At 41.8% G+C, this 26,200-nt stretch overlaps 1 protein-coding gene across 2 annotated transcripts; it reads left to right on the top strand.

Annotated features, from left to right (window-relative positions):
• Positions 1–442: 442 nt before the first annotated feature.
• Positions 443–19,960, top strand: coq8aa (coenzyme Q8A, genome duplicate a). 2 transcript variants are annotated; one of them, XM_073492617.1, is made up of 17 exons: positions 443–925; positions 7,143–7,242; positions 7,781–7,863; positions 7,970–8,238; positions 8,335–8,527; positions 8,657–8,723; positions 11,971–12,036; positions 13,277–13,405; positions 14,934–15,019; positions 15,148–15,288; positions 16,014–16,095; positions 16,761–16,854; positions 16,984–17,125; positions 17,300–17,407; positions 17,561–17,626; positions 17,781–17,867; positions 18,133–19,960. In XM_073492617.1, exons 2-17 carry the CDS (start codon positions 7,149–7,151, stop codon positions 18,430–18,432), a joined length of 2,007 nt encoding a protein of 668 aa, XP_073348718.1. In that variant the 5' UTR covers positions 443–925; positions 7,143–7,148; the 3' UTR covers positions 18,433–19,960. The 2 variants fall into 2 exon arrangements, with proteins under 2 accessions (XP_073348718.1, XP_073348717.1); XM_073492616.1 differs by having other exon boundaries at positions 721–925; positions 11,971–12,045.
• Positions 19,961–26,200: the final 6,240 nt, after the last annotated feature.

The raw sequence follows: 26,200 nt of genomic DNA, 5'->3' as shown, positions 1-26,200 counted from the left end.
AGTAATGATTGATATTGCCATTTAATTATCAATAATAACATTTTCATGTTATAATTTATTCTGCTAATTGATTAGTATCACTAATCAGCCATTGATTAATTAATTAATGACCCTACAGAGCAGTGTTGGGGTGCTGTCCTGGTACAAACAGCAGGTGGCAGCAGAGGCCTGTTTCACAGCGTCGCTTTATTTGTGTTCATGATTGACACGTGTGTGGTTTTTGTGTTACTTTAATGTGTCAACATCAGCGCTGCTCGTCGCTCACTTCTCCGTGTAAAACACATTTCAGGCACAAAAAAAAGCGCTTTGTTTATCTTGTCAAATGAACCAATGAGAAGCCGCGCTGAGGTCACCGCCTCCTGTCAACAGACGACAAGGACCAATAGGAGCGGAGGATGGGCGGGAGGGAGGAGAAAAACCAGAGCCGTGCACAAACGAAGTTACTCAGTGCAGTTTTGTTGGGGGAAACACGCTGTATTTCCTCTTTTAGCGTGGTGAAATGAAGGTCAGGTTAGATTTGGAGGAGATGTAATGATGCCAGTGGAGAAACTGAAGGGGGTGGAGATGAAACAGCGCTGGGGATTTCATGCACGGGTTGCGTCAACGCACGGCTCTGGCTTGCTCGCTGAAGTTGGTAAATAAGGCTTGACCTCGTGGCGGAGAGAGAGAGAGAGAGAGAGAGAGAGAGAGAGAGAGAGAGAGAGAGAGAGAGACTGGATTAAACAGCAGCAGCAGGAGGAGGAAAGAGGAGGAGGACGACTGCAACCTGCAACCCTTCCAGCCGCCGTCCAGTGGGAGAGGAAGCTCCCCGTGAAGCTGCGGGTTCATACGGACTCAATCACAGCGACCAGCTCGACGCGTCCTCGCTGCTGACCTCGTTTGACACAGTTGGGAGGAAGCACGCGACCTTGCAGGAGAGCTGCTGGTGAGCAATTATAGTCCTGATACCACATATTATCATGCATGAGCTGCTAAAGTTGAATATGTGTCGCGTGTTCGTGTTGTTTCACCCTTTTCTGTCACCTCAAACTGCCTCAGTGTGCAAATCAAATGCGGACGTGCGTGACGTGGGTGGCTGTTCTGCAAAAGTTGACAGCGAAACACCTCAAAAGTGTTCATGTAAAGTGCTGCAATGTGGCTGAAACGCTGGTTTATTGACAACATGGCAACACGCGTGTTATTGTAATGCCTCGCGGCCACACACGCGCGCACGAGGGAGGTTTAGCACTCACGGATATGAAGTGGGTCATTATGTGGCTTTACTCATGAAGTGGTGTGAAACTGTGGGGCCTCTGTGTGTGTGGAGGTGCAACAAACAAGCTTATGTCTCAAAGGAGCTTTAAAGGAGCAGTATGACGTTTCTGGAGATGAAATTCAAACTCATTTGCGATATTAATGAGGTAATGATACAATCTCAGAAATGTTTGTTTTGTCAGTGACTGATAAACAAGCTGTTCTCAGAGGAAAATAAGGTCACCGGGACTCTGTTTGAAGCTAGAGAGGTGGCAGGGTCCGCCACAGGTGTTGTCCTTTAAGGGCAGTTTGTTTATTCAGTCATGAAAACAAAGACAGTTTGTTTATTTAGTTTGTTAAGGCTTAAAAATAAAAGTCAAATTAAATCTTTCTCACCTGATTAAACTTCACAGTGCACCTTTAATTTCAGTACCACCAGCTGTGTCCAACTGGAAACTAACATCAGTCATGTTTTGCTTGAATTGATCGTCAAATATTTATTCATCTTCATGTTCTGATTGAACTTCAGTGAGGATTCACTTGACAATAGTTTCAGATACGTGTTTACAAAGTGGTTATATCTGCACAATATTTTAAAGCGAATGTGTAAAGAAATTAAAGCACAACCACACTGGATTATATGCATAATATATACATCTTTTCTTGCATTATGTTCTGTAAAAACAAAGTTTTCATTTGCAGATATATGTGTGATATATAAACGTACAGTAATACATGTGTATATCTACCCTGCATGTGTGTATAGGGTGTGTGACTTCAAGTTTGGAGCTGTAGTGTAAAATCTGACTGATATTTAGGCTGATAAAAGTTTATCACAGAGATATATCACTGTGGTTGTTTATATGAACACAGTCACTATATTTGAGATATCGTCATCAGTGTTTCCTTTTATATAGTTTGTCCATTAAAGAGCAGCGATAAGTTTGTGGCTCAGTGTACAACCTGGCAACCAAATTTCCGGGATCCTTATCTCAAAGCTTTGTTTATGTAAGGTACCAAACATTGATAATGGCCTTAAAAACACGCTCTTGTGGCCAATACTGAAACAGTAAGTGACAACTTTATTACCGTTTTATACCGAGCAGGTTATTTTACTCCGCTACAAATTGAAGTTTATGTAACTTTGACTGATAATCATATTTGTTTTTCTCCATTTAACAGTCAACAATGCAATTAATGTAAATTAATAGAATCTGTCAGTGACGGTATAAATCTTGTGTTTATTTATAGTCAGAGTTATTAAAGCTTCATGTTATGTGACACAGTCATCAATGGAACAATATGATTTTCTTATTCAGTAAAGGCCATATTGTACCCTGTATCCGTGCCCTACATGTTAGTTGCCGGTTAAATGTTTTTAATTGGGTAACCCGTCCAAATAAAACCACAGATGTTCCTCCTGTTGTGTAATCTTGAAGGAGACATGGTTTTAGTCACGTTTCCCTTGTTTCGTGAATCAGTTAATTGGAAACATTTCCCGCTTTTGGCTCAGGACCAGTAGTCGACGGGCAGTGACGGTGAGGTTGTTCGGAAAGCCGTGAGGTTTACTGAACAGCGCTCCGATATAGACTCCCACTCAGCTGTGATGCCCGGCTATTTTCATAACAGTGAGTCAACAGCTTGTGGAACGACAGACAACAACTGAGGGCTTAGGCGTGTGCGTGTGTCCCCCGTACAATACCATTTATAATCCCAGTCGGTGTGCAGCCACAAATAACCCTGCTGTGACCTCTCGCCCCCTTCAAAAACTGACCTTTAAGCCGTCCTGGTCTCTCCCTGTTACAGTTTTATTCAGGTCTTACATTGTGTGTGTACATAGTGTTCTCTCCTCTGTTTCTGATTGTTGGCTTGCAGAGACAAAGTAGCTTCTCTACACCTACTGAGGCAACACACCCACATTTTGACAAATGGGAAGTTGCTCAATAGATGACATTTGGCAACACTTACTTCTCCTCAGTAGTATCAGAAAAATATTAAACCAACCATTCTGAATCCTGCAGAAATGCACATAGATTAAAGCATTTTTAAAAAGTATGTTGTTGTAGTTATGCATGCAGCATGTGATTAAATGTTTTCCATGTAAAGACGCTCCATGAGGCGTGCAGGTTTGTGTTGGTAGGTTTCTTGCCTCAGTACGAACTTCCTTTATAAATTCCCAGCATGCCAGAAGATCTTGCAGGATCTTGCTGCTGTTGCACGAAGGTATTTATTATGACGATAAAGCACAGAGAACAATCTGTTGTTATTTTCTGTGCATTATAAATGAAACATGCCAACACCTGCAGTATTGCTGCAATCCATACATCCATCCATGTAGTCTGCGTATTTGTAAACTAAGGTGTATAGGACCTTTTCAACAAGGTAATTCAGAGTGCTCTTCATAAGACATGACGTAAAAGAAACGCAAGACACATATAAGTAGGTTTTTTTTTAACCAAAAATGTTCTCAGACCCTCACGACAAGACCTGATAGTTCAAGCAGATCTGAAGTTTTCTGGGATTGACCCTGGATGCCTGGGCTTTTCATAACGGAGCAGCTGCAGATCAGAAACCTATTTTCATTAACCAACAGTAGTATTGTGAAGAAGATTATATGGCACACAGGTACCAGTGTAAAGGTCTGAGAACTGGAGCGATGGTCTCAGTGAGGACTCCAGCAGCAGTGCTTGAAATACTCTGCAACTGTCTTATCGACTTTTTAGAGCGATGTGTAAAGACAACATTACAGCAGTCCGGGCTGCTGATGATAAATGCATGGACAGGTTTTCCTAAATCCTGCAGAGACAACTGCCTTAATTATTGTAATCTGAAGGTGATAGTAGGCTGACTTTAATTTCTGACCTGGTTTGTAGTTTTTAATTTAAGCAAATAGACCATTTCTGTCTTTTTTTCCTCCAATCACATCCAATTATAGCTTTGTTCAGTGCACTTACTCAGCACTTGTATGGGAACAATAGTCCCTGTCCTTCAAATAGGATTCAAACCTCTTTAGCTTGTGCAGAAAGTCCAATCAAGAGTCTCGCTGGTGACATGTTGAGGTCGACAGCAGCACTGAGATCGTATAATACTAAGACCCCGTCTGTAAGTGTATGTCATTTAAAACCTTAATGAGAGCGGTCTGTGGTGTTGTTGAAACCTGACTGGAAAACATCAGTACAGTTGTTTAGGGCCAGGACCATGTTAAGCTGTTGAAAAAACAGCCTTTTTAATTATTTTTCTTAAAATAGGAGGTTTGTTTTGGGCCTGTAATTGTTCATTAGCAAGTAGTCTTGATAATTGTTTTTGAAGACTGGCTTATTAACTGCAGTTTTCAGGGACTGTGGGGAAATAGCCCCAAAATAGACGAGAGTGTAGAGAAGAAGATTCGCTGAGCATCTGATGCCCTGCTGTCGAGTTGGAAAATGAAGGCAGCAGCAGGAGGATTTAAAATGTTGTACAGTTTTCTACAAGGTATTATAGCTGATAGGATCAAATTGTGTCAAGCTAATGGGATCGCTTTGAAGTGGATGCAAGCAAGGGCAAATCCGTGAAATAGAGGAAACTACAGCTTGTCTAATTTTCCGAGTTTTCCCGTTTGACCTTTCTGGGAGCAGTGGGCATCAATTTTAGAACTGAAATTATCCACAAGATCATCGACTGGGAGCTGAGCAGGGTTCGGGTGTGGAGGAGGAAGCCAGAATAAATGGATCCCTGGTGTTTTCCATGACTTCAAAGAAAACACAGGATTTGTCCACAGAGAGCAGAATCACTCACCACCGACCGAGCACATTCTTGTATGTGGGCTTCAGCACGTAATGCAGATGATTAGTAGCATTTCAGCAAATTCTGCTGTTGTTTGTCTTCCTGATCTATCGCTTTGGGCAGCTGTTGATCCCTGATGATGTCTTGTGAGCTCTGTTTTCAGTGTCCGGACGGGCAGCAACTGAGATTTTTTGGAAACCGTGACGCAGATACCCACATTGGCTTCGCAGCTGGGCCTTATCAGTCTCTGTATTATCACTGGCAAATATGAAATCTGAGTATGTGTTACGATATTTGAGTATTTAAGTTTGTACATTGATGGAATGGACCTTGATAATACAATGATGGAAAAGAGAGAAAAAATTGGCTGCTGACGATGTTGTAATAAAAAAATGTATCCAGGAGGCTTCTGTGAAGAGTCGTCACATTTCCCTGCCTTATTAATTGTAATTTCTGTGGCCAAGCAAAAAGCCTAAGGGTATATATACATCTGTATCTGTTTCCTGTTTTTACACTGACACGTATGCCCAGTGTACCTGAATGGCCCGGTCATATGTGGTTTCAGGTGTGTTAGTATAGATCAGATAAGATAAGGTGTACCTTTTATTGATCCCTGTGGGAGAATTCAATCGACACAGCAGAACAAGGGAACAAACGGTGTGTGAACAATAACAAACAGTAGCAGCGTGAGGAAGGAGACTGAGAGAAAAATAAAACAGAAAAAATAAAGATATACTTAAATGAATAAGATAAAGTAGAGTAATGGATGGAGATTATTTCTGAGACGGTGCCAAAACGTTCATCTGGGCGGAAATTGTTTTTCCGAAAATATCTGTGTACGTGTGGAGTAGGCTTTAGGGAACCAGCTTGCTTAGTCACAAGCGTATTGTGCAAAGCTTTAGAGAAAGTCTGAGGTGTGTTTTCTGCTCCTTCACAATGAATATAATTCTAGGGTAAATCAAAGATGATTACATAACACATGACATAAAAATTAAGATGCAAATCAGTGCCTTCCACGTCTGTTTTTTATGTTTTTTGTTTATTGGGCTCTGGCTGTTGGTCCTTTGTGCCACCCCCGGTCTCGAGTCCACCGACTGAAAGCGCACAGCAGCCCTAAAGGAGGACTGATGACCCACTTACTGACTCAGTGTGTGTATGTGTGCGCAGCAGCGCTCCCGAATTGCTTCGACTCTTTCTGCAACGGCTTTTTCCATTGGCCCAAATCCCAGATGAACTGTGTTGAAGCACGTTGTCACACCCAACAAAACGGCACCTGTAACACACTAACAAGCACTCGGTAACAGAGAGGAATGCAGTGGCTACTCTGTTGTTGAGATAACAGCCAGAGAGATAAAAAGAGGAGGAAATTTGGCTTTCGTTTGTGTCCTAAAGGGACCTTAAATTACATTCAAAAGCATTATCACGTCAGAGTTCAAGCTAAATCTGCCAAACGTTGATACTCCAGATTAATCCCTGGAAAGAAATGGTGCAATATTTCAAGATGGGAATAAATAGAAAACAATCTCAGACTCCTATCAGTTGCAGAAATAGGTAGAGGTAAAGTGTGACATGCCATCCTTGTGCATGTACCAAACATGTGCACATACATCTGCTCGCGCACAGAAATAGCTGGACGAGGCAACAGCCAGCAACTCTCCGTCTCCTCCCTCAGAGTCTCCAGTGACATTTTCAGATCCAGTTCTCGACCACATACGCATAGCTTCATAGCACGAATGCTTGCACAGTGTTCCCCTCTTTCCTTTCTTGTGTGCGTGGTGCTCACACAAGGATTACAGGGCAAAAGTATTTTTAGACAAAGTATTAGAGTCATCTCAAGATGCGGCAGCTGTCTGCATGTGTGAGTGTGTGCGTTGCTGTTTGGCAGCAGAACGTGTGTTGATTGGAGGTTTTTATATCTCTTTCCACTCGCCTCCCTGTCCGTCTGTATTTGCCTCAGTGCCTCTCATCTTCACTGACAAGGTGACGTTACCAATTTTAGATATCTCACCTCTCATTTTGTCTGCGAACAGTATTTGCCCCCTCCGTGCTACCGGGCCTACTATGTGTGGAATCAGCTGTAGCATAAATAACGCTGACAGTCAGCCTCATTTTGCTGTGTTTTTTTCTTTCTTTCCTTCTCTCTCTAGTCCATCATGGCAGGCGATATGATGTTACTGATGCGAGGTTTGGCCAAGTTGAGCCAGGCGGTTGCAGAGACTCAGGGAAGCGCTCTTCGCAGTGGAGCAGGTAAATCCAACGTACACATTTAGTATCTAAATTTATACATTTTTGTTCATTTTCTGACACATTATCATGTGATAGAAGTGAATGTTTCACCTTGTCTTAAAGCTACTGCCTTCTTAGCATTCACAATGTTAAAACCGTTAGCTAACTTGCTTAGTAGCTTACACGATGACAGGCTAGTTTGTGGTTAGCTAGAGTTAGCTAGTAGCTAATTTACGGTAGCTGGTAGACAGAAAACTAACACAGAAAAGCAAGTGTGCTACATAAAGCAGCCCAATACATAAAGCCTGTTATACAAATAAAAAGTGTTAATTAAGAAAGGTTAGGGTTAAAACTAAGTATTTGTAGTAATGCAGTTGTAGTTGTTGTAGTTTCCTGGTAGATAGCATTTAGCTTGTTTACCCTGAGTCAGACTTTCATGTGTTTTTATTACCTCTTATTATGGGCAATAACACTGATGACTTTGCTGTATGGTTACTTGTTAATATCTTACTGAAACACTAAAGAAGCTAATAAAAGTATTTTGTTATCTGTAACCCAGGAGTCCCAATAGTTGGTGCTGCAGTCCAAGGTGTCCAATCGGCGGCTGAACAAGGCCTCTCTGCTGCTATGATGAAAATGCAGGTGTGTGTAGGTGTTTGTGTGAATACTAATGTGCCACTTGGCAGCATAGTTGGATAACTGTAAATTGCATTCAGTGTCAAACGACCACTATGTATGTCTTGTCCAGGAGCTGTCCGGTCAGCAGCAGACCTCTTCGTCAGAGTCAGAATACGACTTCCCACAGGATGACAGCGCATTTGCAGGTTCAGAGTTCAGAGAGGAAGGTGTTGACTTTACGGTGGATCGCACAGGAAGTACTGATGAAGCAGGCGTCCATCCCAGCGCAGCAGCACCAGAAACGAGCCATGTCGGTGGGAAGCAATCGTTGTTTGAGGGATACAAAGATCCCAGCAAACAGTTTAGTGGACAGACCAGATCTTACCACCAAGACGTCAGGTATAAACAGTTTCTACTCAATTACAGTCTACAGTGTTGAAGTCTTTTCTGCTGTTTGGAGGATAAAGGTAATCATTCTTACTTTGGGTGTGGCAGACATTTTGTTGGACATCCACATCTTTACAACCAAAGTCTGAACAGGCATTTGTGGGGACAGCTGCACTGTCAGCATCAGGTCGGTCAGCGCAGGAGCTACCATCAGGACCCGACCACAGTTGGAGGGCTGACGGCTGAAGACATCGAGAAAGCGAGACAGAGAAAAAGCCCTGAGAAACAACACAAACAGATGGTAACTACTATTCCTCAGCTCTTTTTCTTTAGCACAAACACACACAGACGTTGATGATAACATTTACCGCTCCGTGCACACCCTGATAATTTAACAGTAAGATATCTTTACTGCTCTTGTCTTCTTTAGCTGAGTGAGAGAGCCCGGGAGAGGAAAGTGCCAGTGACTCGGCTCAGCAGACTGGCCAACTTTGGAGGTACAGTTATTCAACTCTTCCTCTTTTCTGCCTTTTTCTGTGGATGTCTACAGTAAAATAAGGTGTTTTGTGACCCTGACCCGACTCTAGTACCTAGACTCGTTTTAGAAGTTTTAAAAAGTAGTTTATGCTTGTAGTTAATATATCATTCAAACCTGATTTATATCGCACATTTCAAATAGATCAAATGTAAGTCAAAGTTCTTTACAAAATGTAGGATGTTAAAAATTGATTAAGGGACTAATGAACACGAAAACCACCAAAAAGCAAAGAAGGAAAAAATAGAGCGGGAGACAAAGTTTATTGAATAAGACAACAATAATAAATTGGTAGTGAAGATTATAAAATAATAGAACCACCCTATAAGAATAACATTTACATGTGTTTTTAGTTTACAATCAAAGGTCCAGTGTGGAGGATTTAGTGGTATCTAGCTGTGAGCTTGCGGTTTGAAACCAATCGAACACCCCCTGCGTCACCCTCCCGCGAAAGGCCCTTTCCAGAGCCAGTGTTTTGTCCACTCTGGGCTTCTGTAGATATAAAAGGCTCATTCGAAGGTAACGACAACACGGTAATTCTTAGTTTCAGGTGATTATACACTAATGAAAACATAATAATAAATAATGTATTCAATTTTTGCCAGCAAATTAGTGTGGATGCAGTGAGTATATGAATATTTTAGATCCTCTGGAGGGCTTTCGTAAGTAATGTGACATGAAATTGAGTTGCTGACATTCAGGAAACTAATCTTGTAATCTTTCGTCCAACGGTAAGCTAACACCCCCTCAATATGCTGGGGACACTTGGTTCAGGAGAGGTGTTGTTGTTACATTATAGCATGACCTTCTACACAGTTATTAACATTGAGTGTATGCGGAGGACGTACGGACAGAAACAAATGACTGCCACAACAAAAACACACAGGAATGTAACTGACATGAGTCAAGTCAAACAAACCATTCAAGAAATTAGGTCAAACGTATCGGGTGCCTATTAATGGACCTTATTGCGCTTATCCAGATAAAAACATTCCTTGATAGTCAGCTACAGACTGAGAGAGAGACTTCAGCAGAACTTCAGCTGTAATAAAATCTGTGTGAGCAGATTGTTGTGTGGTAGTTAATCTTCTGTTGGATCGTGTTAACGGGTCTCTCAGACTGTTAACTGCAACATATTGAAACCATAACGTCAGCGCTAATCCAATACTAAAATCTTAGTAATCTTACTAAAATCAAAATCTTATCTAGACAGGATGTTTTTTTAAGTGATATTCAGAGGCTGAAACGTTTAAACAAGCGTGGTGAAAAGCTCACAACAAGCCTTGGACGTTAGTTTAACATGACGGATCAGCGCTTGCAGATCAGCAGCTTGACTGGTGACGGATAAAGTTAACAGGTGGCACTATGTTGACCAGAAGCACAGAGTGTGAGAGGGAGGACGTCAACTGCGTACAAAAGTGAAGCCTGAACGGAGGTACACATGAGTCTGCCAACTCAGAATTTAGCCACAGCCGAGTGGATTCAGCGTGTTGACAGTTGTAACATTTAGAAGGTGTCGGAGAGCTGGAGGGGGACGGAGGAATGTGTCCTCGGCCCGTCCTTCACTCTTGTGCAGCATTTGTTGACAAAGATATACAGGTTTTATGAAAGAAGTTTTTTTAGGCATTCAGGTTGAGAACAAGCAGCAAAGTTATTAATAGATTCAGAAATCTGTTGGCAAGTTTCCTATCAACAGCTAAAAAAATCTTCTTGCTGTTGCCATGCAAGTTACTACATTGAAAGGTTCGCAGGCGTTTGGACTATATGTTTTGTAGTATAGTATATTCTCAAGAATAGTCTTTTAAAGCGTGTACGTAGCGTTCAGCAGCATTCTGTAAACACGTGACTGTTTTTGAATGATTGACAGACGCCTGTGTTCGGTCTAGAAAAGATTCTGTCACTCAGATGCTGCAGGAAACGCTGATCTCTGCACACGTTCAGATCGTACAGATATGTGCACACAGTGACGTGGTGCTGCTGTTTTAGTGCTTATCATTTAGATTTCCACTGAAGCAGAAAGACAAAACCTGTGAGATTGAGTGCGTTGGAAGGGAAAGAGTCAATAAAAGTGTATCAGGTTGCACATTTTCTCAGGCAATGTGGTGCGCATCCGTCTTTCCTCTGGTCCGACCTGTCTCCAACAATAGAGGTGATGATGAAATGTTTTTGACCGATGGGAAAATGCTCAGTCAACTTGTATTCCAGGCCCACTGTTGGCACACTGTGTCCTGATTTGCCCATCTAACCATCGGACCTCAGATTTGCCGCTTCAGAGACCGCTGACTAACAGATTATGTAATGCTGAGTTATGTAAGGTAGAGACCACGCTCAGAGGAATGCGCTCACAGTTGGCATATAACTCGCGCACGCCTGATTTCCTTTTTATAATCTGTCTATAACCTCATATCTTTTTTTTTTTAGAAGATTAAATATTTCAGCAGTTTATTTATTAATATAATTAGAGTAATGATATAATCTCCATGTGCTCTGTTGGGCTGGAAGAGCTGCAGCTGTTACACTTCTGTCATTGTCCTCTGCTTATCTGCACGTTTGACATTTTCTCATATGTTGTGTTGCATATGCTATTTTGATGAGAATAACAACCTTCAGAGGCAACAGATGGCTTCACATAGGCAGTTTATTTATAGACACACAAACATCACTGAACACTGGTGAAATAATCTGACTGCCGTTAAAACAGCTGACTGCCAATAAAGCGACTGACTCACTTAAAGGATGTTTTTGCAGTGTCACTGTAGCGCTGGGCGAGATGACCTTAAAGTGATATTGTAATATTTTTAGGCTATATCACAGTACACTATATATATCTGTATATTTTGAAATCTCCTAAACTCATTTCATAAATGCTAGGACAGGGTGGCAAAATCAAATATCCAGATATTTTGACCAGATACCTCGATATTGATATTGACAAATTATGAACACAAGGAGATTTTTTGATAATCATCAATAATAGGAACATGATGACTAGTTTGATAAAGTCTCTAACGACAACACTTACGTCATATCAGACCCTGTGCTTTTTTATCTGTGTTAGTACAGGTGTGTGTCTGTCCGAGTGTTGAACAACTTCCTTGTGTGTAACATAGTTAACATTTTTACAATGTTTTATGTCCTGTCACATCGATGTTTGTTCAGGACAGACCACGTTCATAAGTGTGTCATTGTTCCGTCTGTGTGTCCTCCAGGTCTCGCTGTAGGTTTGGGTATTGGAGCACTGGCAGAAGTCGCTAAGAAGACCATCAGACACAATGGTGCGGCAGGTAATGCACCCACAGCTGAGTCATACATATGAATTGGACCTAAAACTCTCCAGTGTGGCTGAATTAAAGCAATTCTGCAAAGAAGAGAGGGTCAAAATTCCCCCATTGCAATGTAAAAGACTGATCTCCAAATATATCCAAATAAAACGCAAAATACTGATGTGAGAAAATGTATTTATTTAAAATACAAGTAATTCCTCATTTAAAAAATACAAAACGACATCTCACACAAACTGATATTATTACATTAGCAATTCAGTCGCCTCAGTACGGGTTTGATTTTGTTGCCAGTTGTTGAAAAGCCACAGATGGGAGCTTTGTAATTGAAATTAAGTCATTATTTGGAAGGAATCAGGAAGGGGCAAATGTTTTCATGACCCTTAATGTTTCTTTTTGCAATATTGTTGTGGTGTTTTTGTGATACTCAGATATTCACCTTTGTTTAAATTCCAGACAGTTCCAGTCTAATTGCAGATGTATTGTCTGAGATACTGAATCATGCACATGAGCAGTTGCACAACTGTTATGCTGGGAATTACAGGGGCTTTTTTTTTAAATGCATTGTGCCATGGATTTGTGTAATCAGAAATCCATACACCCAAATTGCTGGATATAAAAAAAAGTTATTATTCAGGCCAAGTCTCAGAGTTTTGTGCCTGCAAGGACAGGTATGTTTCTTATCTTTGGCTCATGGTTGGATCCGGTGATTTTGCAACTGCGTTCTTATTGAATAGCACCATAAAAGGCTAGCATCATTTTTGAGTGCCCATCCTCCATGCGTGTTGTTACAAGCTACACAGGTAGGCCGCCTCCCTCACAAACCTACCACCTACTGTAAACAGCCAGTCCTGCTCTGCACCGTGAGCCTGCTAATCCTAAAACGGAGCTAAGCTCAAACAGCGTACGGACGTAAATCTGTGGCACTTGTGCGTCTGTTTGTGGGTGTTCATCTGTGTGTGTGCGTTAATCCCAGCAGTCTGTGTGTATGTGTGTGTCTGTAAATCTCTGTTAAAGCCTCTAAAGGCAGCTTCAGACACTCTAAAACGCACTACCTGACGACCTACTGACACATATTCACACATCTGCTGGGATATATACGTAAACACATGCATATAGTGTGTATAAAGTTAAACCATTAAACTATTGATATTGACATCGATCAATGCCAAATGACTTCACCTGTACATCAAACAAAAAAAGTTACATAGTTGATTATTTTGTGCTCCTGCAGGTGACAACAAGAAAGGCGTCCTGGACTCCAGCCCCTTCCTGTCTGAGGCCAACGCTGAGCGCATCGTCAGGACACTGTGTAAAGTCAGAGGAGCCGCATTAAAACTGGGACAGATGCTCAGCATTCAAGGTGTGTGACAAACACACACATACGCACATCCAACCACAAAGGAAAGAACACGTACACAGGAGCGAGATGGAGGAGGTAGAGATTAAAAGAGGGATGCGAGTCAGCCTGGATAAACTGAAAGTGAGAAGTGACATATGGCAGAATGGACACAAATAGAATAAGAAGAAAGCTGACGAGTCCCTCGCTTTGATATTGCGCAGCAACTGTGTTAAAAAGCAAATCATCGTATGAGGAAACTCAGTTAAAAAAAGAGACACATTTATTTTTCCACAGATCCATCCACCATCTATATTTAGGATGGAAACTATTAGTGTACTGTTTTTTAAGGTGATAGATTTCTGTGCTAACTGTTTTGTTGACAGTGTTTGATTGTTCTTGATCAGTGACTGCCAAGAGTCCAGTTTTAGGTCACCTTCTCTCTGCCAGCATGACGAAGTCATTTACGACTGGTGGGTAAACTCGGTACAGGTTTAGTGGAGTTTTGCTGAGCTGTTGATGTTTTTTTCTCCACGCTCTGTCGGAGTTGTGACATTAGCATTGACCTGTTACTGCACACAGACACAAAAATACAGGTAGTAGGGAGCGAGCTACCCATTATGTGTTCTTGGATTTGTATTTGTCTTTCCAGTAGAGAGTGTACGTACTCTCGGCTTGCGTAGATCCCAAATAAAATCAATGGTGTCGTCGGTTGATCTCATTCTGGCCATGGTGATTCTTCCTCAGGCGGAGATTTAGGAGGTTTATCCATGTTGACACTGTCGCTGTGTGAGCACTGAGCAACACCCTCCCTTTTGCACATGCATTACACAAAGGTCAAGTGTGTGTTGGTGCATGTCAGCAGGCAGAGCTGGGGATGGCTGGGCAGTATCTCACGATTCACGAGGCAACTATGAAGGCAGCTGAACTTACCGGCAAGCTACTGCAAAATGTAGTCACCATTACTAGTTTAATTACATGATGTTCACTACTTCCAAGCACAGCGGGTAGCAGCAGTGAGAATGAGTCATAGTGTAAGTTAGTGCTCACACATATGCCGGACGTAAGCTGAAGACTAGAAGGCCGTCGGCAGTAAACATCCTGGCACAGATCGAGGGCAGCTGGGTCGGGTAACGGCACTAAACACATCGTTGATTATGTTTGTCTCTGCTGCCCTCGCTGCCCGACCTTGGCTGGTGACCCTTGTCCTTTGGCATTCATAACCTGCATTCATAACAGTACAGGGTAGTAAATACAATTCACAGACACAGTAGGACGGAAAAGGACATTGTACATGTTTGTGGTTATTTGCAGAACTTGTACACTCTCAGGTGGCGACAAGTGATTCTTAAATCATGGACAAGAAAGGTCTCGGCTGTAACTGTAACACTGATCCAAAATAGTGTTAACCTTGAGGAGTCCGAAACTATTTTGACGCTGATAATAAAGTTTGACCTTGTTCTGTCAACAAAGTCAGCCAATGTCATCTTCGTGGCTGCCTAGCAGTCTTAGCTTTTTCCTTGTAGTAAAGTCACGTGTTTCTTTATTTCAGATGATGCCTTCATCAACCCTCAACTGGCCAAGATCTTTGAGCGTGTAAGACAGAGCGCTGACTTCATGCCAATCAAACAGATGACAGTAAGTGTCTTTAACAAGCAATTATAATTGAGTGATATAACAAGATCAGTTTTACGTCTGGTGATGACAAGATATTGACCTGAAAAAGACGAGCAGCAAAAACAGCAGCTATTCGTGTGTGTCTGTAGAAAGCGTTGAACAGTGACTTGGGTCCGAACTGGAGGGACAAGCTGGAGTCGTTCGAGGAGCGCCCGTTTGCAGCAGCGTCCATTGGCCAAGTTCACCTGGCGAAGATGAAGGATGGCAGGGAGGTGGCCATGAAAATACAGGTAGGCTGTGAACATGTGTTTGTGTGTACGCAGTTCATGTTATGAGGATAAACACTGTACCTGGAGTGCGTTTGTCGTAGATTCTGATCTCTCTGGTGTGTTTACAGATCAGATCTGAGTCAGCGTAAACATCAGATGCTGGTGGTTTCTTACTGAGGCACATCTGAGCTGAAGTTATATAATGCCTTTACAATATTTACAGATTATTGAATTGCTTTACTTTCACTCACACGTCTCACGCAACAGCTCGCTCTTATTTTAATCCATGCAGCTGTCGGCAACGGCTCTGTGGATGTTGATGTTTCAATGGAAAAATAGATCAGGAATACTCCACATGAGAGGAAAACTGTCTGTCTGACAGCTCGTTTGCTGCTAAACGCTTTGATATTCATGGACAGGACAGAACCGGTGTAGACAGTCCTTTCAGTGTCACTATCTGAGCATGACATTGACACGTTTGCGGTCTAGACACGGAGCTATGATGGATTTGCCGGTAATGATAATAATATTATCTCATTACATGGTTTAATCTCATTATAGATTATAATCACAGCTGTAGTTACATTATGCAATGAAGATTTGTTTAAGATATGATTGTGAGATTGAAGATTAGTGAGGTTATGAAAAAGAAACCAACCACAGAACAGTTAATGACATCAAAGGTGGACAAATCTGAATTAAATTATGATTTCATTTTCTTTCTCTGTCTGTTTATTTGTTCCCAGTACCCCGGTGTGGCTCAGAGTATCAACAGTGACGTCAACAACCTGATGACGGTGCTGAGTATGAGCAATGCCCTGCCTGAAGGTACAAAGAAACTCAACGCAGCATCTCATACACAAACACACACACAAGTCTTCACGTTGCCCTCTGCTCTTGTAACACTGTATACACCTCTATCTTTCTATGCCTACGCGTCAACAAAGGCTGTGGCTGGAGGCGTTGTGTTTTCAGGTTGTTCGTCCGTCTCATTCCTGTGAATGCATTATTTCAGGAACTGAGAGAATTTGAGGCCTTAAAGGCACAAACGTGCACACAAACCGTCACTGTGAAGTCTCAAAAAGACGTTTGGCCACAACACAAGAACTCACATGTTAATTATGATAGAATTTAACACAAGTAATGACACTTTATGTTCAAACGGTCGAAGGTCGTTATTAATTAACATCATTACTCAGGAACAGAAGGAGAGATTGTGGCCATATTTAACATTTGGTCGCAATCAAGGACACTGATCTTGTGTTCTTCGTCTTTACACTTAATATTTTTCATGAAATTCCTTCAAAGTCTTCACTACAAAGGCAATATGAGTCTGGAACATGTCGGATGTAAACTGCAACTTAACTCGTACATACAGCCACCAGGTGGTCATTCTAGTTTCACCTGTTACTACTGAATCTTTAAATATAATTTCATTGGCATGTAAAGGCTCGTCTTACATTGTCTGCCTTTTTGTTTTTGTCTCTCTTTAGGTCTGTTTCCAGAACACCTGATAGACGTCATGAGAAAAGAGCTAGCATTAGAGTGCGACTATATTAGAGAAGCCCAGTGTGCAAAGAAATTCAAGTGAGTCTTGTATAACATACTTTATGCTAAAGTGTTCCCTCACAAAGCTTCTCGTTCCCTTGCATTGATTCGGACGTCTGCCTACCTAACATGCATTTATGCGTCTTTCTATTCATCCGTCTGATCCAGGGAGCTTCTGAAGGACCATCCGTTCTTCTATGTACCAGAGGTGATAGAGGAGCTGAGCAGTCGCCATGTCCTGACCACAGAGCTCGTCCCTGGGTTTCCCCTGGACCAGGCCGACGACCTCTCACAGGAGCTGAAGAACGAGGTTGACAAACCAGACCGATAAAAGGATGATAAATGTTTAGCTGTCGGGGAAGAGCAATAGATGCAAAGATAGATGAATGGCTTAACTGTCCTCAAAAGACGACAAAGCATTAGGAGATACAAAAAATGAAAATGATTTAGAAATGAACAATATATTTGTTTGTTTCTGCCTCAGATCTGTTACAACATCCTGATGTTGTGCCTCAGGGAGCTGTTTGAGTTCAGGTTCATGCAGACCGACCCCAACTGGTCCAACTTCTTCTACGATCCACAGACACACAGGGTGAGTCTTCCTACAGGCTGAAGAATACTGTTACAAGAGCTTCTTCTACTACATCTGATAATGATAATAAGAATAAGCAGAGGAATGTGGCTTTGAAAGGTAGATTTGAGAGTCGTGATTATTCTAAGAGATAACTGGGTCATTTCTCTGTAGGTGTCGCTGTTGGACTTTGGAGCCACGAGAGGATTTGCTGAGAGTTTCACAGATGTCTACATAGAGGTAAATCAACGTGGATTGTGTTGTTTGCTGTGGTTTACCAGCAGTGAATCATTTAAGCTGTAAAACATATTATTATGATTGTATAAGATATTAAAGCATGTGTCAGAGATAGAGAGAAAGACATTTATACATTATAACCTGTCTGTGATCATAGATAATCCGTTCAGCTGCCGAGGGCGACAGAGAGGGAGTTCTGAAGAAATCTATCGAGATGAAGTTCCTGACTGGGTTTGAGTCCAAGGTAAATATGTCTTAATCTGTCTGACTGTCTGCTTTACATCACAAAACATGACTGGACGTTTTGGCACTGGTATAGCAAAGATAAATGGGATGAAGTGGCGACTGAAATGCTGAACAGAAACGTCAGTAGTTGAAGTGAAAGTAACAGAAGCAGCCAAGTAGAGATGTGGATTTGAAAGTTATTTGATCAGACGTAAAGGTGCAAATTTTTTGTTGGATGGTCTTTAGCCGAGACTAAATACACGTTTTTCCCTCCGTTTGTCAAGTCGATGATAAACGCTCATGTCGACGCTGTGATGATCCTCGGCGAGGCCTTCGCTTCCATGGAGTCCTTCGAATTTGGTGCTCAGTCCACCACCGAGAGAATCCACAACCTCATCCCGGTGATGCTCAAACAACGGCTCACCCCGCCTCCGGAGGAGACGTACTCACTCCACCGTAAGATGGGCGGCTCGTTCCTCATCTGCTCCCGGCTGAATGCGAAGCTGAGGTGTAAGGACATGTTTCAAGCTGCTTATCAGAAGTACTGGGAAGGCCGCACGCGGCAGCCCTCTGACTCAGCCTGAACCAGTCCCCGAGTCACAGGTGATTTAATGGACAGAGATCCTGGGGCCAACGGCAAAGTCAACGGTGAGGTCAGGCGGCTTGAAGACGCACAACTGCAGAGCAGAGGACGTGTTACCTGGTCATCGAGCACCAGCTTATCTTTCCCACTACGATGAGTTTTTGAAAGGCGTATATTTAGAGCCACCGTTTCATAGTTTGAAAGGAGCAGCAACATCTGGAGTGCTTTAAAGCCGGACTCTATATTTGGCCCTGAAAGAAGAGATGGGATGTGGATAGAAGTAGAGAGACAGCCCTGCATATTAAGGTTTAAAATGAATGTGAAAAAAAGGTTGGAATTCTCCTGATGTGTTCAAGATGATTCTTGCATTTTTCTTGTGTTTTTGCGTTGCTGTGTTTTGTTGAACTTTTTGGAAAATCACACCGACTGTCCTGTTTGCCATCTGCCAGAAATGACATGGCTGGAAACATGAAACATTGATTGTATTAAGGGAAAGGACTGGAACTATATGTAAGCCAACAGTCATGAAAACAACAGGGTTAACACAGAATATAGGCAGCACGAGTCACAGTGTTGACCAGGACCAACATGTCTGGGTCACAAATATTTCTGTTTCCAGCGCTTTTCAAGGAAGTTTAACTAGATTGTCTGGATCGAAATATAGACGGCAATCAAGTCCGGGTGAAATTAACCGTTTGTAGAAAATGTGACAAACTGGAATTTGTCCACATTTATACACAAAAAGGTCTGACTTTTAACTTTTGTAGATGTCAGTTGCTGTTAATAGCTTGTAGCTTTTAAGGGAGAAATCTGTGGGGCAGAAGAAAGTGACCATTAACAGGATCTAAATGTGTTAGAGCGTGATTTTACTCAGTTTGTCTCTGGGGATGAAAGTCTATAGCGCTTCTGCTGTACATGTTTATCCTTCATGTCTCATCTGATTTGTTTTCAGTGTCCATATCTGTCAGATTTAGCTTAATTCCAGTTGATAATGAACAAAAGTGTTTGTTTTTTTAGTACCAAAGCATGATTTATCTCATTCATTGTTAGTATGAGATCGTACAAACATATATAGAAATGAAACCATATGGATCCGTGTTGCTGACTGTAAGAAGATTGAGGGGTTCAGTCTTGAATGTTAATAAACCCACACCGAGATGGAAAGAAGCTCATCCTGATATCGCACAAAACTCCAGCTCGTGTGGGCTCGCCTTGCCTTGTGGGCGATCTCTCCTCCACGCCCCCCACCTCCCCCCAGGTGTGAAATCCAAACATCACCTGGCTGGTGTGTGGCCGTGAAAAATCTCTCTGCTCTGCTGTGTGAATGCACTTATAATGATCTCTGGGGTGAAGCTGGAGGAAAAAAAAAAAAAAGGTGCCTGTAGGCTTTTAGCTTGAAATCCTGACTTTATATTTCATATCAAGATTCAGTGAGAAGGTGGTTTGAATTTTCTAATCGAGATGCGTTCTTTACTGAAAGTTGTGATAAAGATTGTATGGAAAAGAGTAAATGTTTGATCTATACTTGTCACGTGGCTCCTGTGTGGTTTTGTGTGCGATCATAACACTTGGAGTCCATTTCTAAGGACTGTAGCTCTTCAGGGAAACATCAAGGAGCGTGTGTGTATATATAACCCAGGGTTTCTCCATGTATCGTAGCCTTTACGTTAACAGGTTGTAATGTGTGTTTAGAAGAGAAAAAATGCAGCAGGGAGAGGCAGAGAGAGAGGCTGGCTTCCTTATTTAGCAATGTCTTGGCCAGCAATGGAGGAACTGGCGGAGAGCCTGGGAAGTGAGAGAACACACACACATGCACAAATATTCATAAAATACACACACACACACTTTATTATTGAGTCAAATTAATCATACCAGTAGTCATGCACAGGAGGGTACAGTTTAGGGTGAGTACATGGAGATTGACACGTAGACACACTCGTTCCTCCCCCCTTTTTCCTCCCTGAGTCACCCTGACTGTGACTATTGCTTGGAAAAGCCAATAATCGCACTTTTCCCCCGAAGTATTCTAACGTTTTATCTTTCATTGTTAAAGGATAAGTACACCCAAAAATGAAAATTCAGTCATTATCTCACTCACTCCCATGCCGATGGAAAGTAGGGCGAGGTGTCGTAGTCCACAAAACATTTCACAGCAAGACAGCGTTGCAGCATTCTCCTAAACAACTGAATTAGATGGGGACTTGTTTTAAAACATTAAAAAAACATGATATGGCTCCATACAGCTTAATCAAAGTCTCTGGGAGCACAGAGACCCCACATTGATTTGAGGACATTATGTATTTACACCCTCTAGGCGCTGTCGAGCTTGTGCACCCACATCAGACAAGGTGCTAGCGCTTTTAGCTTAGCAGCAACAGTGAGATTTCTGCTTGAAAAAGGGTTTAAATAATGTCTTTCAGAGACTTGGATTACACCAGAGAAGAGGAAGAAGAAGAGGACTGACTTTTTACTTTTGGATGAACTTGTCCTTTAAACTCACAGCCTGTTGTAATTCACCTCAGTGTCCACCCGAGGGCGCTGTTGTGCTTCAACGGTCATGTGGAATAAAGTTCAGACAGTTGCTCAAATACTGACATCAGCCCAATAACAGAAGAAAACATAAGCAGCCTGCAGCCGCCCGGATGATGATGTGAATTCAATTCACTCTAACATGTTTAGTAAGTCATTATTCAGCCATTTCCTGTAAGCAGCAGAGATGGAAGAAATTAGAGTGGGAAATAATTACACACAGCAGCAATGTTCATTAGGTGCATGCTCACTCGTACATGATATTGATAATACTCCCATATATAGGTAAACACCTGAGACACTTGAGACTGAAGTCATATATCTGAGGCTGAAGAATCTAATCAAAGAAAATGCCCTCATATTGTGGCTGCCAACCTAATAATATACAGCATTTGGTTGGTATATATTGCACCGCAAGGATTTAATTATCGTATGGAAGCCGAAGCCTGCCAACAGATCCATGCACTTTCATTAATTCCAGTTAAACACCATCTGCTGTTTTCCCGGAATACATTTTCTAAAAGTGTACTCTAGGAACCGCGTTCGACTCCCAGAAGGTTTTTTGAGAAGCACACACTGGCCTCAGAATACATTAACCAAAAGGTCAGGACCTGAGAAAAGCAGAGACGACTGCGTTTAATCCAGTTTCAACGTTGTCCCTGTGTTACATCCCGATCACCTGAGTGTGTTTTGACGTTGGGAATCAACTCAGCCATGGTTGTGTTTAGACTATAGAGAGGACGGTGGGGGTGGTGGGGGGTGTTGTGCATCTAGTGGTCTGGTCAGAAAGAGCAGAGCTGTTAGAAATCCTTATTTGGTGAGAGAGGAGAGTCAAGGCACAATCCTTAAAGCCACAAACACGCCACTTAAACCGACATCCTTCAGTGTGATTTGCATCTTTCCCATCCTCGTCACCAGCATGCCCGTGCAGATGGTTAATGAGACTATTTTTATTATCGCCATGGAAACTGATTTTATACAGTTTTTAGTGTGAAGCACTCGAGACGTGCACCTCTGAGCCTTTAAGCTAAATCGGATAAACTCACTTCCTGACTGAACAAGGTGGCTCTCAGCTGAGCTGTGGAAATTGTCAAGATGTGCCGGTTTTACTTGGAGATTGTGCATTTTCTCTTTAGTGCTTCATGACAAGAGATTCACACATTCTTCTGATTGTATCAGGAATTGTAGTCAATGATACTTCCCCTCTACAACTGTATATTTTGGGGGGGAACTGACCAGGCATTTACAGTCTATCCTGTGTCTGATGGTCTTTGCTTGGGCCAATTGTGTCTTTTCAATACATTTCTGCCAAAAGTCACATTTGCTTTAATAGTTTTGGTCCTACTGTGTGTCTTTTAATGAGAAGGCTATAAGAGGAGGAAGTGAATAAGTAAAAACAGTTCCCAAAGGAACCGTAATGACTCTTTTCCAGTGGTGCAGGAATACTCTATCAGTGTTTTATTTATTTTAAATGGCCCACTGGTTCGGAGGATGTATTTTTTCAGCAGCAGAGATGCTTCTTAACGATCACAAGGATATTATAGTATACTACAGGCAACAGTGTGTCTCAGACCCTCTTGCTCTTACACAATAAATGTTGCTACATGTCACTTTGATCATGAAGGTCACACTATTCCAGAGCATATAGGCGACACTATCACACAACACAACCCTCAGGCAGATAAAAGATTAATGAGTCAGGCAGAACGTATTCACTGAACAAACTCTCTCCCTGCACTCCCTCTGCTACTAGGGGATGCAGAGGGGGATGGCAGGTGAACAGGGGGGATGCATTTTTGGTAATTTTGCAGTCTCACTCAAATCACCTTTCAAACATTCCCCCCTCAATTTATTATTCGACAAGATTACAGATGTAAGCTAGCAGCACTGTGAGGTAACCATCTTAGGTGAGTCTGTTAGCCAATCAGCTCTGAACAGGAAGTACAGCTGATGCTAATGAACGTCATTAGTTTTTCCATGCCATAAACCACAGTGGCAAATTTTGACCTGATGATGGCGCTGAAGCATCATCAAACTTTTTTTTCCCTTGGACAGACAAAACTGAAACTTATAGGGGCTCTGTGGGACTTGTGTGTTGTGCTCGAAGCCGGCCGTTAGTTCACGTTAGCGGCCTCCATTTCCAAATTAACGTTAGCTACTGTTCTCATAAAGTCACATTCTTCAGACTGTCTCGAAAAAAATCAGACCTTCAGAAAGAAATCCACAGTCCAGCACATTAAACACGTTTAACAAATCGTCCACAGGCTTCTACAGGCAACCGAGAGAGAGACGGGAAGGGTCTCATTTTTCACATCAAGTTACAGTCTGCTCACATATGTCCAATAAAACAGTGATTTATAAATGTAAATCGCTCCCTTAGGGTCCTTTAATTGACAGATTGTGAAAATCTAATGTTATGGCAAGCAAACTTCCGTCCGTGGGCCCCACTTTTTAATGGTTTCTCCTGCATTTCTGTACCAAATGTCTTTAATCTTTGAGCCATTTCACTCAACACCACAGATGAACCACTCATAGTGACGCAGGCTGAAAGGTCAGGTAATCAACGAAGTCTTTCGGTTTCCATTTTTTGACCAAACTGGTGGACCGGCCGACGGAGATGACCACGCAGCCACACCGCTAGTGTGGCTAACAATGGTGCTTAAACAGATGAGTGCGTCAGCATGCTCGAGAAGCAATTAAGTGTTCTCCATGCTCAGCGATAAAGCCTCTGAATGAGGGATTAGTCTGAAAATTGTGCTTATTCATGAGTCAGATGTGAGTTTACACATCATTTATTTACATGAGGAATGTGCATATATTGAATCGTACGAGGAGAAGTGCTACTCTTGCCATGAAAACAATGGAGACTGGAGAATCCCTCAGTTTCATCCTCAGGTTCGCAGGGTAAACAATCTACTCACGTCCGTCTGCCTCATGAATCCCTAAATATGGATTTTACTTAATGATTAAGGCGAATACTGAGTCTCATTAAATCAAAACTTCATGCACAAGTCAGTCACAAGCATTCAGTCATTAGAACCAAAACTTTTTTTAATTGCAGGATTTTTATATCAGTCGCCTCGAATGGCTTAAAATAAAAGCACTGCTGCAAAGTGACAGAGCTAAGCTACAATCTTAAAATAGTTAAGTTAGTCTGTGTCTGCGTCTTACTCTAAACAGTGACTTCACACCAAAGCTATGCATGCAGGGAACTGTACATGGTAGTATGTTCATTCTACAGTCGAAGAGCTACAGCAGCACAACACCGACATCATTAAAAAAAAACATTACAATTAGTGATTATGTCCCCTGAAACACAAAACAGAATCAGTGTTTTTAGGTTGATTATAATAAAGCATCCGAATAACAGTTACCCCAAAAACCCAAACAAAGCAAAGTAACTCCAGCATCACTGCTACAAAAACACTTATGGGAGAACGTTGGTTCATTCGTAAGGCATAAAATATCGTCACCGTTACAGTCATCATCATTTAATCCGTCTCACACACAAACACTACACGACATATGCACAGTCAGAACATATAAAACACTGGTGTTGTCATCGAAAAATACAGCAGTACTCTTAAAAAAAGGCATTTGGCTAAGATAGTGGAGATAATTAAAGCCTACAGGGATACATCACCAGCGGAAAATCAAATGAAGAAGAGAGCACATGGGTTTAATCTAGAGGCACGACCAATACGGGGGATTTTTAAATGCATCACCACCTTTATTTCCAGAATCTAAAACACAATAATCTGCATTTCTGTTTCGCCACGTGTACTGTAAGTAGCTTCTTGTCACGCTGCCCAGTTGGAGCCCAATCAATTGGCTCCGCAGTGCGCCAAGCACTCATTTCCTGCGAAAAACACTCGCAGTGATTTCAGTATAGTGCACCGCTTACCGCTTTGTGTTAAGGCGAGATGGTTTGATTCTATTAGTGTAAGGCTCTTTGACTTTTTGATTCTCTCTGGTATTTGTCAGGGAAGTGAGCCAATGATACAGCGCGCGAGCAAAGCTAATGTGGTGTCATGGGAAAGGCTTTGTTTGGATAAAAGGCAGTTTTTGTGTTAAATATTACAATTGCATGTTTTTGAGTCTTGCACATGATAGAATTGTGCATCTTTACTACCAAGACCATCCCGAATACTTTACACAGAGGCCGTATTCTCCATTTCTGTACACTATCAACCACACATCAATATATACACGATGTAACCACAACACAGTGAATTCAACAACATTTTCTGAGGTAACACTTTATAATAATCATCATTAATTAAACTTTAGTTCATAGTTTTTTCGCTGTTAACAAACAATGTTAATGGTAAACCTTCACACTGTTTATTAAATGGTTTATAAAGTGTTCCATCGTTTGTTAACAGTGAAATAACTATGAACTAATGCTTAATTAACCATAAAGTAACCGTTTATTAACGATGATTATTATAAAATGTTTCCTTTTCTGGTGTTTAGAACCGCTTATAGGTGCATAACTGTTATCGGGTCAGAAAATAGCTTCAAACAAAGGACTTCAGCCACAAATTTAAATGACGTCGCCGCAATTATATCTTTTTTCATAATGTGACAGACGACTACGGTTCCCCAGATTGGGAACCCGCTAATTAAAATACAATGTTCTAATGACATGTAATGTTCCTCCGACAACTGATTTACGCACCAAAGAGCTGTGAAAATTCAAATCAAATCATTATCAGGAGGCACGAGTCATTTTTTCAACACAGCCCTGTAATTTCAGGATGACACACATCTTGTGATCGGCAGTGAGACGCAGCGTGTTGAAGATGTGTTTGCCTGAAAAGAATAAAATGCTGTAGCTGCAGTGAGTATAAGTCTGATGGATGGGTTGTGAATAACTCCCTCAAGATCAAGTTGTCAGAGCCGGTTGAAGGCGTGTTTGCTGCACGGTTGCTGCTTGAATTACAGCTGATTTAGCGTTCAGTGATTGTCAGATTTAGTGGCAAATCACAATGATCTCGTTGAATATGAAGCTTAATGTACTGTGCTGTTACGCCTGAAATGGAATAATTTTTTATAGTCTGAACAACCCCAGTAAAGGTGCAATATGTAAAAAGTTAACTGAAATTATCAACAGAAAGTGAAGAAAAAATAGATTTAATGTTATATTAAATCTAGCTGCATGGCTAAGTGAGATAACTGAGCTAAGTAGCTAACGGCAGCCACGGTTAACAGGCTTTAGCGGTTGCTGCCCTTATTTA

This window comes from Pagrus major, chromosome 22, assembly GCF_040436345.1.
Source record: "Pagrus major chromosome 22, Pma_NU_1.0".
Taxonomy (NCBI): domain Eukaryota; kingdom Metazoa; phylum Chordata; class Actinopteri; order Spariformes; family Sparidae; genus Pagrus; species Pagrus major.
This window is presented reverse-complemented; position numbering and strand designations above follow the sequence as displayed.

Coding starts and splice junctions, on each gene's coding strand:
- coq8aa (XM_073492616.1), top strand. CDS start 7,149: ATGGCAGGCGATATGATGTTACTGATGCGAGGTTTGGCCAAGTTGAGC. Junction 17,126..17,299: donor CACAGGAGCTGAAGAACGAG/GTTGACAAACCA, acceptor TTTCTGCCTCAG/ATCTGTTACAACATCCTGAT. Junction 17,408..17,560: donor ACGATCCACAGACACACAGG/GTGAGTCTTCCT, acceptor ATTTCTCTGTAG/GTGTCGCTGTTGGACTTTGG.